Genomic DNA, 27,912 nt, shown 5'->3' with positions numbered 1-27,912 from the left:
GCCTCTGAGTCTAAAACCATTTTAATAGGCAAACAAGTCTGTCTATAGAAAGAATAATTAGACAAAAAACTAATATATTCTGCAATTAACTTTCCTAGTATTTCACTATCCCACAATTCAATTCCCAAATGATATGTGTGCAGTGTATATGTACCCAATGTTCAAACCCTTCATGCAGCTAATGAGGTAAGTTGGAGTCAACAAATGTATTGAGGTGGTGAAGTACCAGAAGCAGCTTGGATTAATTTTTAAGTGAGTTCAGTCACTTTCAGAAAAAACTAACACTAGGACTAGCCTTGAATTCAGCAAAAAATTAAATATGATGCCATGCATTCTGATTTGTAGCCTTTCATAAGACAGAAGGAAATGGTCATATCTTCAGTAAGATTAATGTTTAGACATGAACTCCACACTGACATTAAAATTTAAGACTACAGATTAATATTAACTTTGTTTTTATTTGAAAACGTACAAATGAGTATTGAGATATAAATATGAGCACGTCATTCAGATTATAGACAAATGTACAACTTTTACACTGCAAAGAATGATTCAACTGTACATGTTCAAAAGATTTCATTTATATTTACACACTTCAAACAACCTGCAGGAGCAGAATTTTCACCTGTGTATCTAACTGGGGAGTATTTACGATTTTGTACAATCTGCCTATAAAATACCTGAAATGATTTGAAACAGCTAAACCAAATGGTAATGTAGCTTTCACAATGCAGGAAACTTGAGAATCATCAAAATAACACACTTGACAAAATCTTAATACAGGATTTGAAGAACAGAGCCATGAGCAAAATCAGGCTCTACTAAAACGAATGAGAATTATGCTGTAACATCAGTGGACATTTTATAGCCAACCTCATTTTGAAATTCCACAGATACAAAGCAGTTAAAATGTGCTCAAATCTCCACTGATTTCAATGAAAGCCCAAAGCACTTAGAACTAATCCATACCCTACACATTGATTTCCACTCTCAAGAGTTCAGTAGATGAGATCCTGATACAGAAAGGGGGCTTCATATTCATAAAGGAAGTCGCAATCTATTCAGCCTCTTGCACAGATTTCCACATTTCCTTCTTCCAGCCTCTGGTGCCATAGTACTCGAGGGTCTCCGTTCTCAGGAGCAACCTCTTAAGTGACTGAAAGGAAATACTGGACATTGCTTCAGATACAGCAAGAGTGAAACTGCCAGGTGCAAGACAGAATCCGGCCCTCTGTACAAAACGTCATAAAGGACCATGAACAGTTTAATATAGAGCATAGAGACAATCTCCAATTCCTCTATCTTTTAAAAGACACTCAGGTTAAAAACATGACTTTTGATTGGCAGCAAAATTTATATTGTCCTATGCTTTGATTTGAATACTCAAATTTCCCAGTATTATACTGCAGACTGTTTCTCCACACAGAATGTGTAATAGGCGTGTGTTATATATATATATATATCAAATGCTAAAAAGACTTAAAATTCTGAACTGTCTAAATTCAGAACAAATAGCAAGTGCAAACATGTTAGGAATACCTGGCAGAAATGACGAACATACACTCTTATCTATGTTACTGGACCAAACAAGCAGCATTCCTCCCTACAAGCTTTGCTGGCTAGGCCTGATGGGAGCTGCAATCTAACCATCTAAACAGCCACACATCCATACTTTTTAAGTGCTTTATTTTTGTCATTTTAAAGCTCAAACTCAGCCATTCTTAAGTAATGCTTCCTCGGCCTTAGAGAAAACTAGATATTACTCTTTGATAAGAGATAAAATAAACAATACTCACAAACACCCAGATGTCTTTGCAATCAGTGGACAACCCTACAGTTTTACACCGTATTACTGAACAGTCCCATAAACTAGGAATTACAAATATTTAAGTTCAGGAACCTAACAGAACTAGCTTATAGAGAGAAAGAGAAAGATGAGTTCTTTATCCTTTAACTCCTTGACTCAGAAGAAGTCTCTAGCACAAGCAAGAAAAACAGTAAACTTTTCTTGGTGGCATCTTTCACAATGGATATCAGAAGCACACACGTTCAATGGCTGCTTATTACCTAATAGTTAATCTATATTTTTGAAGTCAGGGTTGGGACACTAATTATTTACATAAAAATGAGTTTAAACATTTCAGGTAAATACTAGCTTCTTGATATTAAATTGTAAAGAAAAATCACAGTGCTTAATTACTTGAAATTTAATGATGGTATACTTCAGCTAATGTACAACTGCTCATAATACATTTATTAAAGCAAAATATTTTATTTGCTACCCTGGAAAATAAGCAGAAGCTCTGGGAGGAGCTACAGGTTTGGATGGTATCTGTGTTTTCTTCAGTGCAGTAGACTTTGGTTGCCCTGCTAATAAGAGAGAAACTCTCAAATTAATGTTTTCAGGATTAAAATATGTAAAGCAAAATTTCGCATGTTCATTATTTTGTGCTGGCTTACCTGGATTGTGAGAAGTATTTTGACTGAGCCCACGCAAAGGAATACTGTCTTCCCTTTTCTTCAGATACTTTGCATCCAATCCCAGGTTTTCGCCACTAATAGTAAGAAAATAAAAATCTATTAAATTGCAGTGTTTGCAGTCTGCCCACTGAGAAACATTTCCTATAAGACTTCTTTACAGTTTCAGCAGATCCTTGAACACTGATCTCAAAGCAAGAAAGGGGGGTAATGAAAGAGAGAAAGAAACTATTTTTGAATTCCCTAAGACAAAATTCAAAGCAGTAACTACACTATGTAACACGATTTTTGGCCCAGGGTTAGAAATGTCATTTTCTAATTGGTTCTATCATAAAAACATGGATAAAATTTATTGAACTGCAAAAAAAAAAGTTTTGCGGGACATCCTGCAGCACATTTTGTTATAGCTTTTCAATGAATATCTCAGAGTCTTAACTGATTCAACACAGTTTGTGGCCGCCACAAAAATCAAGTTTCTGGAGTATAACAACTATTTTTAAAGTAAATACAGCACAATTAAACAGAAATAATGCTTTCAAACTAGGAACAGATTTTTTTCAAATTTTATTACATAGTGTTATACTTATTTCATTGGAATTCCAAGCGAAGCCACCTATCATAGTGCCAGTAAGTTGCTGCTATACTACAGTATACAGCAATTAGCTCTATATGCCTAAATACTGGGCTTATGTCTCTGGGATAGCAACTCAGAAAAACGTATAAAAGGGCCCAGAAATATTGGGCACAAATATATATAATTTTTGAAGAAATTGTTAAAGTTAAATTTGAAATGAAACCTGAACTCTTATTTGCTTGGGATGTTAGATGATCAACTCGATAGAAAATTTGGAAGGTTACTGCTATACATTATGCTTAAAGATGGAAAGACTCAATGAATCTGGCACAAGAAGATTTGCTTATGAAAATAAGTGAACTTGCAGAAATTGATAAACTTAGTATGTTAATTAGGGAGAGATCGTCAACTAACTTCAAGAAAGACTGAGTCTCATTCATTGTGTTCCTTCAAAGATGGGGTCAAATCTTCATCACTTGGTTTTTGGACTAGAAGAGTGTTATTATGTGGGGTGTAAAAACTGAGGGAATTTAGCCATCGGAGAATGTAAAGACATTCGAGTAGACAATGTTGATTGTATGCAGTTAATGTTTTCTATTGTATAGAGTGTAGTAGTAGTGATATGTTTTATTTTATTCTAGAAAAAATATTTTAAACTTTTTTTGTTTGTTTATTTGTAAATTGGTATATAGGTTTTGCATTAATTTGTCTAAATAATAATTAAAAATAGAAAACATATGCGACACTTTTGAAACAGAAGGGACTAAACAAGTAGTTTTAGAAATGGATTGTAGATCTGCACCTCAGAATAATAAAAACATTGGATAGGCTCAAGCTATTTGGATAGATCCAGCAGGCCAGTAAGTTCATATATATAGTGTGTGAAAGATTGGCCAGTATATGTTCGTAAACTATCCACAACACATAAACTTCACTGCATTTCACTTTATTTCTACCCACAGTTCCATGATGATCATACAATTCATATGCCATATTTCCTCGCATAAGAGGTGTCGTTGCATAATAGTTGCACACCCCTTTTTGAGGGTCCCAATATGGGGTTTTTCCTTTCCTCACATAATAGTCTCACCCTTGATTCAACTGCCCTCCCACCCAACCTGTCATTTCCGAAGGACAGGGCCCCCCTTTTTCACTGCATAACAGTTACCACTGCATAATAACCGCACCTCCCCTTTTTTAAACAAAAAGAGGGGAAGTGCAACTAATATGAGATGAAGTATGGCAATCTGGGATAAGGCAGGTATAGTACCATCTACTCTTCTATGAGTCTCTCCAGAAGCCAACATCCTCACCGTAGGCCATTCTCCAAGTCAGTGGGTTCTCAACCTCAAGTCAGCTGTTAGGATTTCTAGGAGCTGAAGGCCAAAACATCTGGGGACCCACAGGTTGAGAATAACTGTTCCAAGTGCTCTACTAAACTTGGATGGATTGTAACTAAAGAGGGATCAATTTTCATTGCACCCTTTAACCCAGTCCACCAAATTTGCCACTAAAATGCTTAACTTTTGATTTCATAACCATAGGCCTGCTGTTAATGGAACTACATATCCTATTAAATGCATGTTAGTGTAATTTCCAAATTTAATATTGATATTCCAAAGCTAGGTTGAGGCACACTTTGAAAAAAAAAGAGAGATTAAAATCCTCCTTTTTTTCCTTCTGGTCGAGCCCTGCTACCTTAGGCCCAGAGGTATGCTTTCTTTGAAACAAACAGAAACTTCTAGGACTAACTTCTGGTGGTGACAAGAACACATGAGGAAAGGGTAACCACTATCTGCATCATCTCAGCCCTGCTCAAGGATAGCTTCCATCTATAAAAGAACATAAATCTTGAAAACAATGATTAAGCACATCTAATGTTAAGTGTAGTTTCGTCCACATAATAGAAGATTTTTTAAATCTTCTGAACTCCATTCACTGGGATTTGAGGAGAGGCTTTATAATTCCAATATGCTTTGACAAAGCTAGAACGACTGAGCAGAACAAATCAGATGCATTCCCTAGTCTATCATATGTCTGCTGTGGAATACAATTTGACAGTTGTACTAAAAGGATTTGTAATGTTGACTCAGTCCTGCATATTAGAAGGAATGTAACAAAAATCAAGATCAGGGATAGTCATGCATAAAGTTCCAGAAATTCCAAAAATTATACAGGTATCTTCATTTAAAAAAATATTTCTTTGTATTGCTACTTTTGTTTTTACAAAATAGTTATTTCTAAAACAACTATGTTGAAACATTAATTTAAAGCAAAAAGAACTCACTTTTCTTTATTTGTAGAATAATTCCCCAACACAGGAATTGCTAGCTGTGTATCTGGACATCTGTTATTTTCAGAAAGCTGCATATTGAACTGAACCTGCTGGGCTCACAAAAATAGTTAAACATATTAAAATTTTTATAGTCGAGCAGTTTCAAACATCACAGAAGTCTGAGCAAAATCCTGATCACACTGTCAAAGGGTCCAAGTTTCCATTTGTTGGGATTTGAGGAGAGGGGAGGGAAAAGCCACTATTAAGTCCCATAAATGAAGGAAATTCTATCATTCAATTGTGCTGATGACAGTGTGATGTTTTTATCCTGTTTTCAAATGCATTTTTAATATATTTCAAACTATTTTTAACTATGTGTTTTCATAGTATAGTTCATTTTTAGGAGCCCCAGATGGCGCAGCGTGTAAAAGCGCTGAGCTCCTGAACTTGTGGACCAAAAGGTCACAGGTTCAAATCCAGGGAGCAGAGTGAGCACCCGCTGTTAGCCCCAGCTTCTGCCAACCTATCAGTTCGAAAACATGCAAATGTGAATAGATCAATAGGTACCGCTCCAGTGGGAAGGTAACGGTGCTCCACGCAGTCATGCCGGCCACATGACCTTGGAGGTGTCCATGGACAACGCCGGCTCTTCAGTTTAGAAATGAAGATGAGCACCAATCCCCAGAGTCGAACACGACTGGACTTAATGCCAGGGGAAAACCTTACCTTGTTTTTTAACTTTTGTAATGTACGCTTCAGCCTATTTTAAATGTTGTAAGCAGCCTTGGCAGGAGAAAGACATGGTATACATTTTTTAAAAAAAATAAAAATAAAACATTTCCAATTCCTCTAACAGTTCTAACCGCAGCTGGGGCAGCAGTTCTCATTGCAGTTCAGCAACTGCTTTGCTGTAGGAGTGAATCAACAATGGACTGGGGACAGAGCTGTGACTAAGAACCCCTATATTTGCTATGTATGGCTGGAGAAAGGGTGCTAGTAAAATACAACACATTTACTTTCTTTAAAATACAGATATCAACATAACTTGGGGTTATGCTGGCATATGTCACCTACAGGACCCCAGTCTCTGATGGCAAGGTCAGGCAATGTACGTTGCTAGTGGAAGAGATTAAAAATTAGATTCAAGTCAACTTTTCCACTTGCAATTCCTAAATAGAAGTGCCTATTCATTGGCTGCTATCGTAATCCTGAAACATTTTTATTTACAATGAAATAGAAACTTTAATCTCTTTAAATATTGTTCACATATCTTTTACATGTCACTATTTGGTTCAAACCATGATGTTTACACAAAAGCACTTATTTACAAGTGAAAATGAGAACACCTTGCTTCACATTTCCATTTGATTTATACAATACCATATAAAACTCCTCCACTTTCCCTCAGATAATTTACTGCCTTTTATTCAGTGGTCAACTTCAGAGGGGGTCAGGAACATTAATGCTATTCAAAGTGTTATCAAAAAAGGACCCCCAAGAAAAACGAGGAATGGATGAATTGCCTCACAAGACCCCACTCTTTCTGCCATATTCAGAGAGTCATTAGGGAGCCTGGGAATACCATTTTCCCAAGATTTGCAATAACAAAAGGATCCAGAACAATGAAAAGTACATAAAATTGTTTTAGTTTTGTTACCACAAAATTCTTTCAGGCAAAAGCCTTGGACCTTAATCCCAACAGCAAGAAGCCTAAATACAGAGTGTATAACAAGTCTAACCTGAAAGATGCAAAAGAAATTAAAGAAGACCATAAAAACATTTAAAGTGCCTGCCTTCATTCCTGAAGCTTGCTGATTGGTGTTTTTGGCAAACGCTGTGTCTGGGTAGCTTTGAAAAGGTAGCAACGGGGAGATAGGATAGCTCAGTCCTGAGCCAAGAAAAGGGATCCTGCTGTCAGCCTGTTAAACAAGATGAAACTTATAAAGATAAAGCAAGAATGCCCTAAAAACCAGTTTTCAAGCTACTTTGGTGTCTTTCCTTTGTATTTTTTAAAATTTAAGCCAAGCAGACACAAAAGGAAACAATTATACTACTACAGTAGAGTCTCACATATCCAACATAAACGGGCTGGCAGAATGTTGGATAAGCGAAAATGCTGGATACTAAGGAGGGGTTAAGGAAAAGCCTATCAAACATCAAATTACGTTATGATTTTACAAATTAAGCACCAAAATATGTTTTACCACAAATTGATAGAAAAAGCAGTTCAATACACGGTAACGTTATGTAGTAATGACTGTATTTACGAATTTATCACCAAAACATCGCAATGTATTGAAAACATTGACTACAAAAACATTGACTACAAAAGGGCAGACTGTGTTGGATAATACAGAACGTTGGATAAGCGAAGGTTGGCTAAGCAAGACTCTACTGGATTTGTACAGTGGTTATTAATTTCTAGAATACTATATGTCATTTGCTCTCGTGCACTTCAAGACAGTGCTCTCCTTGATTTAAGATAAGTTAGTCAACCAGCCTCAAACACATCCTTCCCTCCCTCATCTAAAACATTAAGCAATATCCTTATACAGTAGAGTCCCGGTTATCCAACATAAACGGGCGGGCCCAATGTTGGATAACTGAAATTGACGGATAATACGGAGGCCCTATGCATGGAGGGAGGCAGGCTCAGAAGGAAGCTTTAATGGAAAATTTCTTCTCCCCCCCCCCCCCCCAGCGCCTTCCTTGTTTACCTTACAGGAGCTCAAAGGCTCCCACCAGCTGTTTCTAGGGGCGGGCAGCGAGGCGGGCTCCGTGTGGAAAAGAGCCTGGAGCCGCCATGCGCATGGCTGCCTCTGACGCGGCGTCTGTCTCCCCCTCCTCCTCCTCCTTCGCATCTTCCTGGGGAGGAAGAGGGAGAAAAAAGATCTTTTCTCAAACTCCCTGCCGAGGGAAAGAAAAGCTCTCCTCCCCCTCCTCCCCCTCTTCTCTTGAGCTCTCTCAAGCAGCCGAAGGGAGAGAGAGAGCTCAAGAGAAGAGGAGGAGGAGAGCTTTTCTTTCCCTTGGCAGGAAGGGAGCTCGAGAGAAGAGCTTTTCTCTCCCTCGGCAGGGAGTTTGAGAAAAGATCTTTTTTCTCCCTCTTCCTCCCCAGGAAGATGCGAAGGAGGAGGCGGAGGGGGAGACAGACGCCGCGTCAGAGGCAGCCATGCGCATGGCGGCTCCGGGCCCTTTTCCACACGGAGCCCGCCTCGCTGCCCGCCCCTAGAAACAGCTGGTGGGAGCCTTTGAGCTCCTGTAAGGTAAACAAGGAAGGCGCCGGGGGGGGGGGGGGGGGGGGAGAAGAAATTTTCCATTAAAGCTTCCTTCTGAGCCTGCCTCTCTCCAGGCACCTTCCTGTGGCTTCAGTTTCAAAGGTTTCTCAAATGGCGCCTTTCAAGTTTGGCCCTCCCCTCTGCACCCTCCTCCATGCATGGGTGCAAAAGTTCCTTCCCTCCTTGCCACGCTCCCCCCCCCCCCCGGCAGTGCGTCGGATAATACGGTGTGTCGGATAAACGGAAGTCGGATAACCGGGACTCTACTGTACATGAAAACAGGCCACTATTGTAGAAATATAAACATTCAGAGAATGATATTGCTATTACCATGCTAAGAGGTGAACTGCCAGTTCTTGAAGTGATGTTGCTAGGAGAAGTAGATGTTCCTAACACATCTTGCTTTCTTGTCAGCTGAATTTCATTCAATTGCTTGTTTAGCCATGTGATGACTACAAATCAAAATATCCAAAATGTCACTTTTTGGATGCTTTTATTGCTATTTCAAATCTACCAATGCTGTGGTCACTGTACTGCTAGATAGCCATATTTAGAAGGTATACAACACAAGCTTAAGAATGTGTATTCAGCTATAAATTCCACTTAATGCAACATAATACAATCTCAGGTGCTCAATGGATCTGAGCCTGGTAAAAGTAAATCAAGGACTGACAAACTCATTATTCTAAGGAACAAGGATGGCAATCTGGTAGCCACAAAATATTTTAGACAGTAGCTTCCACATACTCCAACAAGCGTTTTCAGGGATTCCAGGAGCTGTGCTCAAAAAACATGTGGAGGAGCTACACTTGGCCTTTTCTGTTCTAGGATGATTAATAGAAATGCAATCCCACTAAATCAAAAATATACCAGATCCTTCAAGAATCTTTCATTAAAAATTTCAGTACAAAGAGGCTGTGCAAAACAGGAGGAAACAAATGCATTGTTACTCATTTTCCAGGATGGGCAAGGAGGGAAACTATGATGTCTCCACACATTTTTGGAGATCAACCCCAAAAACACTGGTCTTTAGACAATGAAATCTAGATCCCCTTACTAAAAATTTCAGTACAGCATAAATCCAAAATGGTGCTGGTACTGCAGTGACAGATCAATGGAAATTCTTTCCCTTCTCACTGAAGCCAAAAACAGACTCCATTCCCTGGGAGAACGTTTTGGCGGGTCTTGTAAGACCTCACCAAGAAAATGAAATCATGCCATCCCATATCCATCAGACATCTATATATCACTCATAAAAACAGAAGGAGATGAAAGAGAGAAAAGAGTTAATGCCTAGTCTTACAAAATACTGTATTTACTCGAATCTTAATGCTGAACCAAAGCCAAAGGAGAAACTGCTTCAGGAGCACCTGGAGCTCCTATTTGAAGGATGTCATCTGTAATTTAACTGCCATGACTCAATCCTATGTAATCCTGGGAGTTCTAGTTTGGTGAGAACCAGCCCTTTCGCAGAGAAGCCTTGTAACACTACAGCCCCCAAGATTCCACAGCACTGAACCAATGCAGTTAAAGTGGATTCATTCTACAGCATAGATGCATCTCAAGGGTTTTTTCCCTGTTGGTTTGGGTGCTCTAAGAAGGAATTCTAATCAGGCAGCAACTGTAATGGTCAAATTACAAGGAGTGCACCTTTTGCTGCTGCGCATTACATTTGTCAGCAAATACTTTTTTGGTTTTAGGGTTTTGAAAATTGAGGTGCGCATTAGATTCGATGGCGCATTATGCTCGAGTAAATATGGGTATTATTTATGTCTCTCATATTCATGTTTTGTTGGTTTTGTTAGTTGGTTGAGGTTTTTTTATACAATTAACAGGAGTAGTCATGAATTAAGGTCTTACCATTTTCATTTGTTTTGAGAAGCTGTTTGCTTTCTTCTAGTTTCTGCACAGTCGTTTCTAATTGCTCCTGTAATTTGCAAACCTGAAATATTTCCACATTGATTTAATGTATTTCTTCCAACAATATCAAAACAGTACCTTTAAAACAAAATTATATATAGACATCCTTCCATATTTGTGGATTTCATCTTCATGGATTTGATCATTGGCATATTATTTGCCCTGCCTCCACTACTTCTTTGTGACATTTTTACCACTTTGCTAAGCAGGGTGGCTAGATTGCACTCATGTTCCCAATCTAGCGGACTTCCTTTGGTGGGAGCGAAGGGGATGGAGGATCACAAAAAGGGAGGATGTGTGCGCACATCTGCTTAATCACTTACTCAGGCAAGAAGGTGATAGGATGAGAGGAAAGTCAACAGGGAGACTGCTTGTGTATTCACTCACTTGTGTGAACAGGGATACGATGAAAGTATCATGAGGAGGGAGGGTGCATGTATGTGTTTGCTCACTCGTGCAGGCAAGTAAGAAGGGGATGGCAAGATCGGGAGGGTGGGTACTGTTGGAAGTCAACCACATTCTGAACAAGTTTATACTTGTCATCAAAAAAAATAGAAAACAGCTGGTAAGGAAAGCCCTTCCCCCGTTGCCTTCTTTGTCAGCCTCCCTCTCTCTCTTTCTCTCCTACTATTCTGTTAGACTAATACTTCTCGGGAACATGCCTCTTTTCATTCAGTTTCGAGTCCGCCGTTTTGTTCTTCTCCTGTGGGCATGGACAGAGACAAGATGTTTCCAAAGAGCTATTTAGATAGCCAGGCCCTAACTTTCTGATATAGAAATGTGGTTCTTTCAATAAAGAATTTTGTAACTTTTAAAGTTTGGCTCTGCTCCAGTAATTGCTGAAGCTTATTCACTTTACTATACTCAAGAATTCTGATCTGCTAAAGCTGCTGCTGTTGCTGTTTTTACCCAACATGTCCATGTGTATTTTTGCTCATTCGCCTAATGGAATTCAGGCAGCTCGCCAGTCATTGGCTTCTGCTTTTGGAAGGAGCAAAAATAACATTATTTCCTCCCTTCTCTCATTCCAGCCTTGGTGCCTTACAGGTTGGAAAATAAGAATCAGTACATTTTGGATTATGTGTAAGCAAGATTCAAATGAATGTTTAAGGTACTGTTGGACATATAGCAACCTTCTCAAGCTTCCTCAATTTGACATTTGTCTATTTTATATTACGTCATTTTATAACCTGAAGTATTTGTCTTATTTGGTTTTGTAGTTACTTTGGCTCTTTGCACTAAATCAGTGGGGGGGGGCTGCAAACCATGTGACTGACTCAGTGACAGTTTAAAATGTTAAGTTTTTAAAGGATTACTGTTAGAAGTCAGTTGAGCCTTGCGTCAGCTTGAGCGTAAAAGATTGTTAGAGTGCTGAAGCTAACGTTAGAAGTTAGGAACTGTTGAGGCTTGTGTTTGTCTTTTAAAGTAGATTCATATTAAAGATAGCTACATAAAGCAATATAGTTTATGAAGGGACTGTTAATAAATATAAGTTAAATATATAAACTCTCTAAATGTTTTGAAGTTTATCCTTGCCAAAAAGAAATGTGCCTGTATCATTAAATACATGAAGTTATAAGTAAACAAACATTGTTATTCCCAAAAGAAGTCTGCTTGTATCTTTGCCTGCCTAAAATATCAAATAAACTCAAGGAACACTCCTCTCAAACTCTACTACTCAATTGGACTTGTGATCCTAACAGGTAATGATCCATTCCACCCCATGAGGTACAGATCTAGAGTCAAGTGCAAATTAACATTTTCAGGACAGAAGTCATGTTTTAAATTTACCTCTTGATCTTTTTCTCGAAGAGAACTTTCTGTCTTTTGTAGCTCCTTGTGCTCCTTTTGCAATTTTTCTTCTTTTTCAGCCAGGAGTTTTTCTTGCTGAATTGTTACTGTATTTTTCAGTTTTAACTTACTCATTAAAGTTTTGACATCTCCTTGCAATTTCTTTATTATTTCATTCGCCTAGTAATCAACATTATAGAATTTTAAATCAAGACTATATGAAATCACATCACTGTCATCATAAATCTTAATGGTTATGTTTGAACAAACCTTAAGGAGTTCAGAAGATAAAGACTTCAGGGTTCCTTCTAATTTTCCTATTTCGATTTGTTTCTTTTCAGTGTTTTCTTCCAGGCTTGCCTATTAAAAGAATGTACATATTAGGGAAATTTAAAAAAAATATTTGAGATATATAGTTTATATAATTATTTATTTAAATTATTTAAATCGTTATTTAAAATGTACTAAGAATACCAATTCTTAAAGCTCTAGTCTAACCTAAGTCACTAACAACTCAAAAAGTTAGTCACCTTTATGCTTATTCGTATGGCATAGTCTATAATCATCCAATCTTTTGCAATGACTATGTAATATATTACTGTAAACCTAAACCTCCTTAAAATGGCCATAATTCAGCACAATACTCTGATAAGCAGCAAAGCTAGTGCACCCAATGACTAATGTTACCACATCCCTCACTATGTGAGGAAGTGAAACTGAAGAGAGATAGACAGATGTAGCTGACAATTGAACAGTCGGATGGAATTAGCTAAAACTGAAGGGTTAAGGGCTGTTAAAAGGAGAAGAAAGTAGATTAAAATTGATTATCTGCCATGTGGACTGGGGATAATGGGAACTGCAATCAGCAGTACTTGTGGCACTGAGGCTGGGGAAAGGGGGAAAAAAGGACATTTTAAAGTCAGACATATCCACAAGTCTTCTTTCTAAATTCAAACCCTCTCTCCCAACTATATAGTACAAGCCTTCCAGATCTTACTGTATCACAATTCCTATCAGCTTTAGAAATGATGTCTAATGGGGAGGAAGACAGGAGGTGTAGTCCAACATCTGGAGGGCCACAGAAAATGACATGGCAGCCAGATTCAGCCTGTGGGCCTTGAGTTTAAAACACGTAGTTTAACCTCTGCCTGAGCTTATTCTTTTCAGGTGACTTTCTCAGCCATGCACCATCAACACCTCTTAGTATATACATGCTTGCCCATTTTACGAGGGCTATCCAGAAAGTAGGTTACGTTTTGGATTTTAAAAAGGACGAAGTATAGGAGAAATCATTTACCATATGCAGCTGAAAGATACATCCCAAAACTACAATCTCATGTAATCCCCATTGAAATTTAGCCACGTTTCATATAGATAAATGAGTTTGAAAAGTACTGCCCCAGTAAATTTGCTGCCTCTCTCCTCCGTTTTCAACAATGGGGGCGTGGCTGGCAGCGCAGAGTTTTGGCTACGCTGCAGGAAGGGAGAAGGGGGAAGAGCTGAGGACACAAGCGGGGAATTTACCCGAAGCCTCTCTATAGCTGGTCTAAATCAGCAAACATGACAGAATCCACTCAACAGCTGGCCCTAGCAGTGTAAATTGAAATATCTGAATGGGAGAAACAGCGCCTTAAGATGTGGAGGAAAAAAATAAGATGGAGGAGTAAAGCATGGGAAAGGAAAAGTTGCAGGGAGACATAAGGCCTCCAAGAACAGGCTGTTACGCACCACTCTTAGAAGCTATTTTCTTTATCTTAGGCATCGTTACTACAAAGAAAAAGGAGGGCACTACCTGGAACTGGTTTTATTTATCTCTGGAAATTGAAGTTCCAGTAAAAGGTCCTGCAATAGCTTTGGTCTCAATGGAAAGGAGATTTTGTCTCTTAGCAGTAGCTCAGCAGGACCAACTGGATTCTACACTTTCTCAAAGAATAATGCCTATTGCAGTGGTTCTCAACCTGTGGGTCCCCAGATGTTTTGGCCTTCAACTTCCAGAAATCCTAACAGCTGGTAAACTGGTTGGGATTTCTGGGAGTTGTAGGCCAAACATCCGGGGACCCACAGGTTGAGAACCACTGGCCTATTGCAATATGGAAAGCCACATAACTTTAGGAAAACACAATAATTTAAAATACAAAGTACATACAACACAAACATTCTACTCCTCATATAATAATTAAACTAAATGAAGCATGGGCACAGTTATGGTATTTCTGTAGTAATTCCCTGATCATGTTTTTTAAGTCACCACTAGTGAATAAAAATTACTTCTATACATAAAGATTAAAAACCTTTTGCTCTTGGGTTACATCCAATACTTCTCTGGTCTTTATAACTAGCTGGTCCTTATCTTTGATTTCCTGTTCCAAAACAGCAACCCGCATCTGGAGTTGATTCACTTGTTTCTCCTTTTCATGACATTCAGCATCGAGGGCAGCATTTTCTCGACGTAGTGACAAAACTTCTTGCTTTGCTCTCTGGCATTCCTAGTAGATTGAAGAAATATTTTCAAAGCACTGTAATAAAACATTTGTGGCATGTATGAGTGGTTTGCAAAACTATACCATGTAATGCAGAAAAACCCTGTTTAGAATATATAAACTACAAATCCAAATTACTGCACTACTGTATGTTCTACACTTTCAATAACTCCTTTTATGGGTGAATAGATACTTGAAAAAGCACATATATTTTCCTGATATAGATCATAGTAAGTGAATGTTTCATACATCTTCTATGCCAGACAGTTTTGCTTTAAGTTCTCTGACTGTGGAATCTCCTTTGTATCTTTTTTCTGTCAGCTCTTTATTTGCACTTTCCACCTCGTTCAGCCTGGTCTGCAGCTGCAGGACAGTTTTCTGATGCAAACATTCCAAATCCCTTTTCTGTTGCTCATTCTGTTGTTGATATTGTACTTGTATCTGTAAAGAAAAAGAGGTGCTTTAACAGCAGATCAATGTATGATGATGTTATTAGTTTATGTTGTTTCTTTACATACCTGCAGGGCTTTCTCCTTTTCATATGCCAGCTCCTGATTATGCTTGCTGGTTAGTGATGCTGTTCTGGATGTCCATTCATTTCTTAACTTATCCAACTCCCTGCTCTTTTCTGATAAACTCTAAGTATGAGAGAGAGAGAGAGAGAGAGAGAGAGAGAGAGAGAGAGAGAGAGAGAGAGAGACAGAGACTTCAGATGGTAAACTTACACTTAATTAAAAAATCTTACCCAATAGTATGCTGATGCTTTATTAAAGGGAAGAATTTTTGTTTCTAACAATGCACACATATCCCAGTGTAAGCATTGGTTTGTAGATCTTTTCTCAACATGCCTCACAGAAAAATAATTATTTGGCCTTTTTTATGTCTATTCAGATATACAGAAACATTTTTTAAAAAGATACAGGTCTTTTAGCACTTGAAATCAATAATAAACTGTATCTGATGAAGCAGGTTTTTGTCTAGCTAAAGCAGTATTTGAAGACATAGCCATATTACTTTGTCCCAACAAAGAAATCACTTAGTACCTTTGAGACTAACTAGAAGTTTCTACCATTACCTTCCATAAATTTAGTGTACATATCTGATGAAATAGACCTCAATCTACAAACCGTTTTCTCTTGATTAAGATTATTTTGTTCATGCTGCAATGAGGGCCACAAAATATTTTCCATTGACCTTCTGTTTGTAAACAGAAGATTAGTGGGAGACATTCCATTGCCCTATGTTTGGGCAAACAATTTAGAGAATGACTTAATTGTAATTTCTTTTTATAAATTGGGTCATTAATTTTGTTATTGTGTATTGGTTATTGTATTTAGGCATTGAATGTTTGCCTTTTTGTGATTGGAATCCACCCTGAGTCTCTTCGGTGAGATAGGGCAGAATACAAATAGTTTTTTTATTAAAATTATTATTATTATTATTATTATTATTATTATTATTAAAGTAGAAAAATATATTTCACATTAATTTTCTATAAACTGGCTTATACTTATTTTGTTGTTACCTGTTGGGTATAGTTCAACTGTCTCTTCAGGTCCTCTTCTGTTTTGGTAAGTTTTTGTTCCAGCTGCAATTTTTCTTCCTATGAATAACTGAATTTGTAAGTCACTTCAGGTATTTCCAGTTTTTGAAAATAATAAGACTTCAGCCCTCAATGCACTTGTTGCGCTAGACTCAGCAGGAACTCTGAGTATACACAGTTAAGTGTACAATTTTCAGCACAACTATTACAAAGATATATGTATTACAAACTTAACAAGTTAGGCTAGTTAACTCTTAGAGTACTTTTCAGTGGTGTGAAAAATATACTTGGCTTATACAGTTATGAAATGTAGGATGAAAAAATGAAATGTAGGATAAGAGTATTTTTAGGTACAATGCAATACATCAATTAACAGCATGCCCTGGAGCAAGGTAACCCATGACTTTTTATTTTGCTTTTCCATCTTACTAAATAATGGAATAATATTTATTATGGCCAGAGAACTGAACTAAAAAAGTAGCACCATAATGTTCAACTGAAACACTCATATTACCTTAATATATTTCAGACAGGTTGCCAAGAACTTCTTGACTTCTGTATCATTTCCTGGTAAAAATTTTAGGGATAGGTGGGTAAGATGTTTAAATGGATTTGTCTCAATCACATTTAAAAAAGATGGACCATGATCTAAATTTGATCCTGATGAAATCAGCTGTAGCAAAAACCTAATAAGGAATAAGACCACAAGACAAGATTTGTTAGCTGTATCCCTCAAACTGTGAAGCACACAAACCTGTGAAAGTACAGACCAGTACAAAAAAGCAACAGTCCCTTTATTATGTTCCTATCCCATTGAAGTGCACTTTAAAAAAAATGGGTGCACTTTAACAGGATCATAGATTACATGAAGAAAGTAGTAAAACAAGCAGTTTAACTGGATATCCATTAATACCCTGTACCTCAGAGAACCATGAGGACCATGAGTATAGATCTGATTTATATAAGCCCCAATTAAGGGCAAGAAAGGATAGTGCAAACCATTCAAAGATGTTCTACTCCACTGCAGGCAAAATACTGGAATCTCACAACAGGAAATGCATGTTCTTCACTTAAAGCAAAAAAAAAAAAATCGTGTCAGGAGTGACTTGAGAAACTGCAAGTCGCTTCTGGAGTGAGAGAATTGGCTGTCTGCAAGTACGTTGTCCAGGGGATGCCCAGGTGTTTTGATGTTTTTATCATCCTTATGGGAGGCTTCTCTTGTGTCCCCGCATGGAGCTGGAGCTGATAGAGGGAGCTCATCCGCGCTCTCCCCGGGTGGGATTCAAACCTGGCAGCCTTCAGGTCAGCAATCCAACCTTCAAGTCACAAGGCTTTAACCCACTACTCCACCGGGGCTCCAAAGCAAATATAGGGAAAGTGCAGTCTGTGAGTCATATAATCCCATGTTGTGATCCCCAAACCACTCAACATTTGCCAAACATTTTAATTTCGCGCTTACAAAAGTTCCAACGCTCTAAATAAATAAAAATCACCACCACCACCACCAACTGGCTAGAAATGAAACCAGATATGATATGTCACTACAAGTCATGTTGGGACGGATGCATGGCATCTATGCCCTGCATGGTTGCCCGCCCCTGACTTAAAGGGCATAAAGTTAACTAGCGCTTCTAGAGGCTAATAACACCAAAATAATGGATAACAATTTTTCATTTTAATTTTTTATTACTAAATGTGATGTAAGTATATAAGGGTTGGAAATGTGCAGTTTTCAAGATGTTGTTGGATTACATCTGCCTTCATCTCTGCCCCGATCATATTGGCTAAGGCTGTCATGCACACCTGGAGGATGAAAGTTCCTTTAGACCTGATTTTTTTAAGTGCTTTAGATCAGAGCTTCTTAAACTTTTCCACTCAGGACCCCTTTTGGCCCTGGACATTTTTAGCTAACCCCAAGATATAGTTATATAAAATAGGTATACAAATCAAACATTTACTGGTAAGAAACCAGCATTTGCAAGGGAGATTTTCCTTTTTATGAAGTACAACGGAAGCATCTTTGCAGAATCCACTGTAAACAGTGCACAACAGAATTGTGTAAATGTCCACTAGGTGATGTTCAGAAAACTTTTACTGTTACCAATTTTTTCAGGATGTCAACACTGAGCTAAGAGAGCCCCATTTGGGGTCAGAATCCAAGTTTAAGAAGCAGTGCTTTCGATAAAATGTGTACGTTGGTTTCTTGGATGCTGTTCTTTGTATTCTTTAACTGTTTTGAAAACAATACAGAGTACTGTATACAGTAGAGTCTCCCTTATCCAACATAAACGGGCCAGCAGAATGTTGGATAAAGTGAAAATGTTGGATAATAAGGAGGGATTAAGGAAAAGCCTATTAAACATCAAATTATGTTAAGATTTTACAAATTAAGCACCAAAACACCATGTTTTACAACAAATTGACAGAAAAAGCAGTTCAATACACGGTAATGTTATGTAGTAATTACTGTATTTATGAATTTAGCACCAAAACATCACAATGTATTGAAGACATTGACTACAAAAACACTGACTACTAAAAGGCAGGCTGTGTGATAATACAGAATACTGGATAAGAGAAGGTTGGATAAGTGAGACTCTACTGTACATATTACTAACCTTGGAATGTCTTTATTTTGTTCTTGGATACAGTGCTGCAGAAGATCTATAAATCTCTGAGGAAAAGCAGAGAAGTCTACCAGAAGACTCTGCTGGAGTTTTAAGCTACATAGAAAGGAAGCAAATTATTAATAGGCATACATATTTTTGTGAAGGGTGACTGATCTTCTGAACCAAGAACAAAAAACTCTTTAAATCCAGAACAGGAAGAATATAGAAGCACTAATATATTGTTACAAAGGGTGTTAAAACATCTCTCTTTATCAAGGCAAAACCTTGACTTGCCATTAAGACTTCCCAAGCACTTCTTCAGTTTTACTCAGGTTTACTCAAACCACAATAGAACTATATTTTTTTGGTATCTGCAGGAAGGTCCTGGAACCAATCCCCTACTGATAGGGAAAGCCCACTGTATAAGCAATATATAATAGAACACTTTGAATACACTTGGTTTTTCTTTCGTTAATTATGTAAGCACTCATTACAGGTAAAGAATGACACACACTCGCAAACAGAGGAAACCCCCATAATTCAAACACTGTAAACTAAAAGGTTTAGAAACTTGCAGAAATAAATATTTTTAGGCAGAACTACCAGTTAAACTACCAATTTAATAGCCACAACATCTTCACAGACTTGGAATACCGTGGTTTAAATTAAGAGTTCACCATTAAGGCAAATGTGATCTCCAAGTAAAAATGCCAAGGTATTGAATACATTATCATAGAAAGTATTGATATTGTATATCTCATTATCTTTATTCTACAGACAGAATGCTTTAAGTTGCTCTAACTTTACTCTAACATTTATAATATAAGATATATAAACCATGACCAAACATGTAATAATCATTCAATAAAAACTTTCAAAAATGTGATTTATGGTAACTGAATACTTCTAATCAGAACATTAACTCGAAAACTTACCTTTGAAAATCTTCTTCAGAAATAACAAGATTATATAGAAAAAAGGGATCAGAATCTTCAGTTAGCCGAACAACTAACTCCTAAAAGCAAAGTGTTTAAAATAATTATAAAGCAGTCTAGAGTGAAGTGCATTCAATAACAGCATAGCCGTAAATGAAACCTTACAGCACTGTAGTATTTTAAAAAGGGATTCAGAGCAATGATGGGAAGATTCCTCCATCCAGCTCTGACTTTTTCTCCTGGACTGTGCTTAGTCTCCAGGTCATGTTTTTGACACTGGGCTGCTGTTTCTTAGATCACCTAAGCAGGATGATAGAGGAGATATAGAAGTTTGCACCTCCCTTTTAGCATTACCTCCACTACCCCTCTGGCTCAGCTAATAAGCAGAACACAGCAAAATTCAACGTCAGAACAACAAAAAAAACTGCTCTCTTTCTACTGAAAGCCCTAAAGGTGCCTCCAATTCTTTTTATCATGTGGCAGAAGGCTGTTTGAAAATGGTAGGCTGATCTTTTACCTTTTCAATTTTTGTTTAAAATTATTAGAACTGTTTGGTTAAGTGTTTTAATTGTAAATTATTATACATGGCTTTGCATATAAAAAAGGGGAAAAAATAGTATGTAGTCCCCCATTACACCTCCTCTCCGGAAGGAACACATCTCTCTTTAAAAGAGCTCTTCAGCCTTAAAAGCATTGTCCATGGACAAGCAATACTGTCGATCACAATGTGCATTTAGAGGGAAGCCAGCAATCCCTACTTCTACTGCTTCCTCCAGTTTCACGGAGGTACATGTTTGCTGCTAGTTGCCCTATAAATGTGATAAATGCTATCAGCAGGATCACACACATAAACAACTAAAAATCCATTTTTCTCAAAGTAAGTCAAGTCATAGTAAGTAGATACTAACCTTCCTATGAATGGGATTTGTTGTGGATTGCAGTTCAATACTGACACGAACATTTATCCGCCTGAAACAACAGAAATGTACTATTAATCATCAGTGCTAGCTATTTTTCAATTTTACAAATTGAAATATTTTATTATTGTTATATTCCTTTATATTACTTATGACCTTTGGTGACCCTAAAGCAGGGGTGTCCAAACTTTTAAAACCAAGAGCCAGTTCACAATCCCTCAGCCTGCTGGGGGGCTAGAGTGTAGTTTGAAAAAAAAACATGAATGCATATGTCTTATTTCTTTGCAAATGAACCCATGAAGAACAATACCATATAGAAAACAAAGAACAATTTTAAAACAAATGTAAAAATATGGCAGTGTGGACTCAGATAACCCAGTTCAAAGCAGATATTGTGGGATTTTCTGCCTTGATATTATGGGTTATATGGCTGTGTGGAAGGGCCCTGACTCTCATTGTACAATCAAATAGAGGAATGGACTGACTGATATGTTGTTATGAGAAACTAATCTGAGCATGCGCACATAAATTTCAAAAGCACAGTCGCCTTCACACTCTTAATTGGGAGATACAATAGTGATTTCTATCAATTCATTGGAATAAAAGGAGAAACACTCAATTGCCACCCTTTAAAGACCCAAGTAAGAGGGCAAATCTGTTCAGAAATACAGAGTGTGTGATCCTGAGAATATTAAGTATAGCTACTTTTTTCCCATGATAGTACAGTTGGCTTTCCATATCCACTGAGTCTGTGAATTTAATTAACCATGCCTTGAAAATATTAAAGAGAGGGGGAAACCCGATGATTTTGTCCTTTTATATAAAGGACATCATTTTACTACACCATTGTATCTAATAGGACTCGACTATCCACAAATTTGGGTATCTACTGAGTTGCCAAACCAAACTGGATACCAAAGATCCATAGTATTCTGAGATTTAAGCAGCTATACAACAGACAAAAATATGACCTGTGCTCTGAAAATATCTCTGCTGGTTTTCTGCCTGACAAGTAATTATTGAAGAAAAGAGATGAGCCAATCTAATAACAATATGTAACACAATTTTTGTTCCTGGGTTATAAATGTCATTTCCTAATTGGTTCTATCATAAAGACATGGGAAAATTTTATTAAACTGCAAAAACATTCTGAAGCACATTATGCTATATTTTTCAATGAATATCTCATAGATCAGGGGTCCTCAAACTTATGAAGTGGAGGGCCGATTCATGGTCCCTCAGATTGCTGAGGGGCCGAATTATCATTTGAAAAAAAAAACGAACAAATTCCTATGCTCACAGCACATGTCTTAAATAAGACATAAATGCTTACTACATTTATACCCCACCCTCTCTCATCCCGAAGGGGACTCAGAGCGGTTTACAAGTTGTATGTACATACAATCTATATATATAAAAGAGTGATGGCATCACGGCAATTCACAAAACAACAAAAGTACAGGCCCCCCAACCTCAAAATTTGACAACACAACCCATCATCCACGCCTCAAGGTTGATACAACAAAAAGAAAAGAAAAATAAAGTCCTAATTAGAGGGAGAGCAATAATTTTTTTATCCAATTGCTGCCAGTTTAGAGGGCTAATCTCTGCCCACTTGGTTGCCTAGCAACCAAGGGACAGCCAGGTTTCAGTTAGGGGACAGGCAGATTTAGGCCTCACTTAGACTTCTTCCACAGATTATCTAATTTGCACTGGATTATATGGCAGTGTAGACTCAAGGCCCTTCCACACAGCTATATAACCCATTTATAATCTTATATTATCTGCTTTGCACTGGATTATCTTGACTCCGCACTACCATATAATCCACTTCAGTGTGCATTTTATACAGCTGTGAAGAAGGGGCCTCAGATAATCCAGTTCTGAGCAGATAATATAAGATTAGAAATATACAGTAGAGTCTCACTTATCCAACGCAAACAGGCCGGCAGGATAAGTGAATATGTTGGATAATAAGAAGGGATTCAGGAAAAGCCAATTAAACATCAAATTAGGTAATCGTTATACAAATTAAGCACCAAAACATCATATTATACAACAAATTTGACAGAAAAAGTAGTTCCATGCGCAGTAATGCTATGTAGTATTTACAGTAGAGTCTCACTTATCCAACACTCGCTTATCCAACGTTCTGGATTATCCAACGCATTTTTGTAGTCAATGCTTTCAATATATCATGATATTTTGGTGCTAAATTCATAAATACAGTAATTACTATATAGCATTACTGTGTACTGAACTACTTTTTCTGACAAATTTCTTGTCTAACATGATATTTTGGTGCTTAATTTGTAAAATCATATCTTAATTTGATGTTTAATAGGGTTATCCTTAATTCCTCATTATCCAACATATTCGCTTATCCAACGGTCTGCCGGCCCGTTTATGTTGGATAAGTGAGACTCTACTGTACTGTATTTACAAATTTACCACTAAAATATCACAATGAATTTACTACAAAAACATTGATTATGAAAAGGCAGACTGCGTTGGATAATCCAGAACATTGTATAAGCGAATGTTGGATAAGTGAGATTCTTCTTTAATATGAAATAATTACTGGGATAGAATAATGCAGAACAATATAATCTCTAAAACCAGGACAGTAAATAAACAGGGGAATTCCACACAGGAAACAATCAGGGCCAGCTAACACCTCCCAACAAAGTATTCCCATCATCAAAGTCTGGCAAATCCTGTTTTCTCAGGGCCACAGACAGTAGAAGCACATAAAATATCGCAAACAACATCACTCTGAAAACAAGGGTATTCCAGACAGGAAACAATCAGGGCCAGCTAACACCTCCCAACAAAAAATTCACTCAGGGAGGAAACAGCCAGGCTTTAAAGCTGCAGGGCCATTACATCCTAATCATTTTTCCTAATTGCAGCATTCATACTTGCCTCCAACAAACAAAAAAACCAATCAGAAATATTGTATATTTACAACCTTTAGGAAATAATATCCCCTGATGGCACAGCGTGTTAAAGCGCTGAGCTGCTGAACTTCTGGACTGAAAGGCCACAGGTTTGAATTGGGGGAGCGGAGAGAGCCCCCACTGTTAGCTCCAGCTTCTGCCAACCCAGAAGTTCAAAAACATGCAAATGTGAGTGCATCAATAGGTACTGCTCCGGCGGGAAGGTAACGCCGCTCCATGTAGTCATCCCACATGACCTTGGAGGAGTCTACGGAAAACGCCGTAGCGAAAACGCTGTGGCGAAGTCTGGTGGTATGGGAAATAAAGTATTGAGGAATTGGTGGTAGTTAAGGTAAAGGGTAAATGTTTTCCCCTGACATTAAGTCCAGTCATGTCTGACTCTGGGGGTTGGTTCTCATCTCCATTTCTAAGCCGAAGAGCTGGCGTTGTCCATAGACTCCTCCAAGGTCATGTGGCCATTGGCATGACTGCATGGAGGGCCGTTACCTTCCCTCTGGAGCGGTACCTATTGATCTACTCACATTGGCATGTTTTCGAACTGCTAGGTTGTCAGGAGCTGGGGCTAACAGCGGACGCTCACTCCGCTCCCAGGATTTGAACCTGGGACCTTTCAGTCCGCAAGTTCAGCAGCTCACTGCTTTAACACACTGTGCCATCAGGGGCCCCTTTTACACTGCCATATAATTCAGTTAAAATCAGATAATCTGTAGGCAGTGTGGAAGAGGCCTAAGTGAGGCCTAACTCTGCCTGTCCCCTGGGCTGAGTGGGTTGCTAGGAAACCAAGTGGGCGGAGCTTAACCTTCTAACTGGCAGCAATTGGATAAAAACAATTATTCTTCTCCCTCTAATTAGGACTTATTTTTTCTTTTCTTTTTGTTGTATGAACGTAGAGGCATGGATGAAGGGTTGTGCTGCCAAGTTTAGTGTTTCTGGGATGTGTAGTTTTGTTGTTTTGTCCTAGGCCGAAATTTCATTACCCTTTTATATATATATATTGATAGATAGATAGAAGATAGTATCTTCATAGGCTGCCCTATCTCCCCAGGGAGGCTCAGGGCGGCTTCCAAGCGAAAAGGAAAACATGAAATGTCTTTAGCCTTCTCTGCCAGAGTGCTGGTGCATCAACAAACTACAACCCCCAGGATTCCATAGCACAGAGACACGGCTGTTAAAAGCAGTGTCAAACCACATTAATTGTACAGCGCAGATGCACCCACAGTCAGGGAAATCCAGAACAGGGCTGTTCATAGGGGTCTCTCGTTCTTGGGGTCGCATAAGTCGACAGTTGACTCGAAGGCAGCTTGAAGGACCCTTGAGGTATATACCTCAAAAATAAAAAGGGCCGAGCCCTTCCCACTCCGGCAGGAAAGGCCAACCGACCCTCGCTCGCCTCGGCCCGGCGGAGGAAGGAGAGCGGCTCGGACTGGGACGCTTCCCCCGCCAGGAAGTAGCCTCTCCTTGGCTTTGAGGCTCCTGCGAAATAGAACATCACTTTTTCGTTTTCCCCGCGGGGAGGAAAGCCGGCCGGCCCCTCACCTCTCGTCGCAGCCCTGCCCCTTCACTTGCACTGGCACCAAGTGGCTGAAGAGGCTCTCCGCCGCCATCTTGCGCTTCGAGTTTGGCGCCGGCGTCCCGCGGGGGGCAAGAGAGGGCGGGGCTTCGGCAGGATGCCGCCGTGATTGGTGGAGGAAGGGAGGCCCCGCCTACCAGGGAAAACGGACGGGAAGCGAGATGGCGAAGAGGGCGGGCGGAGCTTTCTGTAAAGAAGGCCATTCAGCGAGAGGAGGAAGGGCGGAGGGTGTTTTAAAGGGAGAGGGGAGTGTTGTTGTATGTATTCCGGGCTGTATGGCCATGTACTAGAAGTATTCTCTCCTGACGTTTCGCCCACATCTATGGCAGGCATTCTCAGAGGTTGTGAGGATGCCTGCCATAGATGTGGGCGAAACGTCAGGAGAGAATACTTCTGGTACATGACCATACAACCCGGAATACATACAACCCTGTGATCCTGGCCATGAAAGCCTTCGACAACACGGAGAGGGGAGTATTTGATGAACCAACCTGGGCACAGCATATTATTTGAGAACACTGAAATGCTGGACCACTCTAACAATCACCATGTCAGGCTGCACAGAGAAGCCATTGAAATCCAAAAGCAGGTGGACAGTTTCAACCGAAAGGAGGAAACTATGAAAATGAACGAAATCTGGCTACCAGTATTAAAATAAAGATCAACATTCAGAAAACGGGAATTACAGATCAGGGCCAGCTAACACCTCCCAACAAAGGACTCCTACAGGCAGGAAGCAGCCAATCTTTGAAGCTGCCAGGCTATTCAATGCTAATCAAAGCGATTAATTGCAACATTCACACTTGACTCAAACAGACAGGAGTTCTTTCTCCCACCCTGGACCTTCCACAGATATATAAACCCCACTTGACTAGTTTCCAACCTCTGAGGATGCCTACCATAGATGCGGGCAAAACGTCAGGAGAGAATGCTTTTGGAACATGGCCTATACATCCCGGAAAACTCACAGCAACCCAGTGATCCCGGTCTGACACCACTTGGCCCAATGCTCAATTGAATCCTGGGAGTTGTAGTGTGCTGAGACAACAGCATTCTTTGATAGAGAAGATGAGAGATCTTGCAAAGCTACCGCTCCATCATGATTCCATAGCATTGAGTCATTAAAGTGGTATCCAACTGTATTAACCCTACAGTACAGATGCATCCACAGACTAGGGACCATTTTGTGAAGGCGATGATGGCACGATTCACAACAATGTCAGGTAAAGTGTATATTGGGGTGTATATTGAACTGCATCTCCCATCATCCAAAATAGACAGTAATGACGGATGATGTTCAGGAAACATCTGGAGGGCCCCAAGTTCTCTCCATCCTTGACTCTGTAATAAAGTAAAGGTGTGGATAGGAACCAGTGTCACATTGGGCCCTGGGCTACAATTCTGGAGAACAGAGTTCGAATCCTGTTCAGCCACATACTCTCAGCATCAGGAAAAACACATAATAGGATCACCATTAGTTGGAAACTATTTGAAGGCAAGCAGCAACAAGAGCCCAAATGCAAAAAAAAAAAAATAGGACTTCTACACCTTTGATAATAAATGAAGAGAGAAACTCATATTGAGGCGGGAGGTTAAAGAACCCCAGGAAATACCATATATGGGCAGAGATGGCGACAGCTAGCGACCCGGGTGCATAAACTCACAGAAACATGTGACTTCTGGGAAATCATGTGTTTCTGAAGAAATGAAAGCTAAAGATAAACAAACAGCGCATGCGTACGCAGGCGCTCTGAATGATTTGTGAGCACGGCACAGAAAGGGTGCAGCCGGCCCGCTGGTAAGCACTGATTGGGTCCAAGTCAAGCAGCGTCACAACTCTAAGCCAATGAATTTGCTTGTGGGCGGGCATAACCCGAACCCTGTAGTGTGTATAAATATTTACTCAGCCCGCCACTGGTTGTTCTCCCTGGAGAAGCACTTACTTTGTGCGAGGGGGAACCCTAGTGGCCATTAGCGAAATAAAACTGCTTTCTTGGAATTCCTTCAGTTGTTCGTCTCCAAATTCCTCCACTGCGCTCAAACAAGGACCGTAGCACAAAGGTTCCGCTACATTTTCTGGTGACCCCGACGTGATTCCCTATAAGACGGGCCAGGAGATTGGAGACGGATCCCGTTGGCGGGACGGCCTCAACTCAGCGGTGGGGGCCTGAGGCAACTACCGTGAGACGAGAAGGGGCCCCTGAATATTACAAGACCGGCTGCGGTGCTTGCCTCTGATGCCAACGCCGACTGACGGTGGGAGCTGCAACACCAGCGAGGTTCCATAGAAACCAGCCGGGAGGAAAAGGATCCAGGGAAAAGTCCAGGGGCGAAGGTTGGTCCGACGTCTACAGAAATCTGGCAAGTATAGTGGTTTGCATGAGACATTAAGGGAACACCAGCGCTGGGAGGGACACAAAAAGTTCCCAGGGAGGTAGAAAGGGGCTCTGTCTTGTGTTTCCTGACGTATGCCGTGAGTGGCCGGGTGCCCAGGCCAGGACAGTCCCCTCTATTAGGCAGGATGGGAGGGAAAAATTCAAAGAGCTCCACTCCCTTACAATGCATCTTAGATAATTTTGGCTCTT

General features: G+C 39.3%; 1 protein-coding gene across 4 annotated transcripts; it reads right to left on the bottom strand.

The window, feature by feature from the left end:
• Window positions 1–438: 438 nt before the first annotated feature.
• Window positions 439–25,467, bottom strand: sass6 (SAS-6 centriolar assembly protein). Of its 4 annotated transcripts, none has more exons than XM_008109154.2 (17): window positions 25,294–25,467; window positions 20,789–20,849; window positions 19,881–19,960; window positions 18,955–19,059; window positions 16,851–17,022; window positions 16,319–16,396; window positions 15,312–15,431; window positions 15,043–15,234; window positions 14,605–14,799; window positions 12,584–12,673; window positions 12,314–12,493; window positions 10,463–10,544; window positions 8,933–9,054; window positions 7,121–7,246; window positions 5,340–5,437; window positions 2,461–2,555; window positions 439–2,370 (listed from the first exon to the last, which is right to left on the bottom strand). In XM_008109154.2, exons 1-17 carry the CDS (start codon window positions 25,359–25,361, stop codon window positions 2,279–2,281), a joined length of 1,956 nt encoding a protein of 651 aa, XP_008107361.2. In that variant the 5' UTR covers window positions 25,362–25,467; the 3' UTR covers window positions 439–2,278. The 4 variants fall into 4 exon arrangements, with proteins under 4 accessions (XP_008107361.2, XP_062835621.1, XP_062835623.1 ...); XM_062979551.1 differs by lacking the exon at window positions 25,294–25,467 and adding an exon at window positions 25,083–25,261; XM_062979553.1 differs by lacking the exon at window positions 25,294–25,467 and adding an exon at window positions 25,083–25,261 and having other exon boundaries at window positions 439–2,367.
• Window positions 25,468–27,912: the final 2,445 nt, after the last annotated feature.

Source organism: Anolis carolinensis, chromosome 4 (assembly GCF_035594765.1).
Source record: "Anolis carolinensis isolate JA03-04 chromosome 4, rAnoCar3.1.pri, whole genome shotgun sequence".
Classification (NCBI taxonomy): domain Eukaryota; kingdom Metazoa; phylum Chordata; class Lepidosauria; order Squamata; family Dactyloidae; genus Anolis; species Anolis carolinensis.
This window is presented reverse-complemented; position numbering and strand designations above follow the sequence as displayed.

What these genes read in the sequence shown, in the direction of transcription:
- sass6 (XM_062979551.1), bottom strand. Translation starts at nt 25,246, where the DNA reads ATGTTCTATTTCGCAGGAGCCTCAAAGCCAAGGAGAGGCTACTTCCTG. An exon ending in CAAATCCCATTCATAGGAAG is followed by an intron (nt 19,961 to 20,788) that starts GTTAGTATCTAC and finishes CTTTGCTTTTAG; the next exon opens with GAGTTAGTTGTTCGGCTAAC. An exon ending in CCTGTCTGAAATATATTAAG is followed by an intron (nt 16,397 to 16,850) that starts GTAATATGAGTG and finishes AGTTATTCATAG; the next exon opens with GAAGAAAAATTGCAGCTGGA.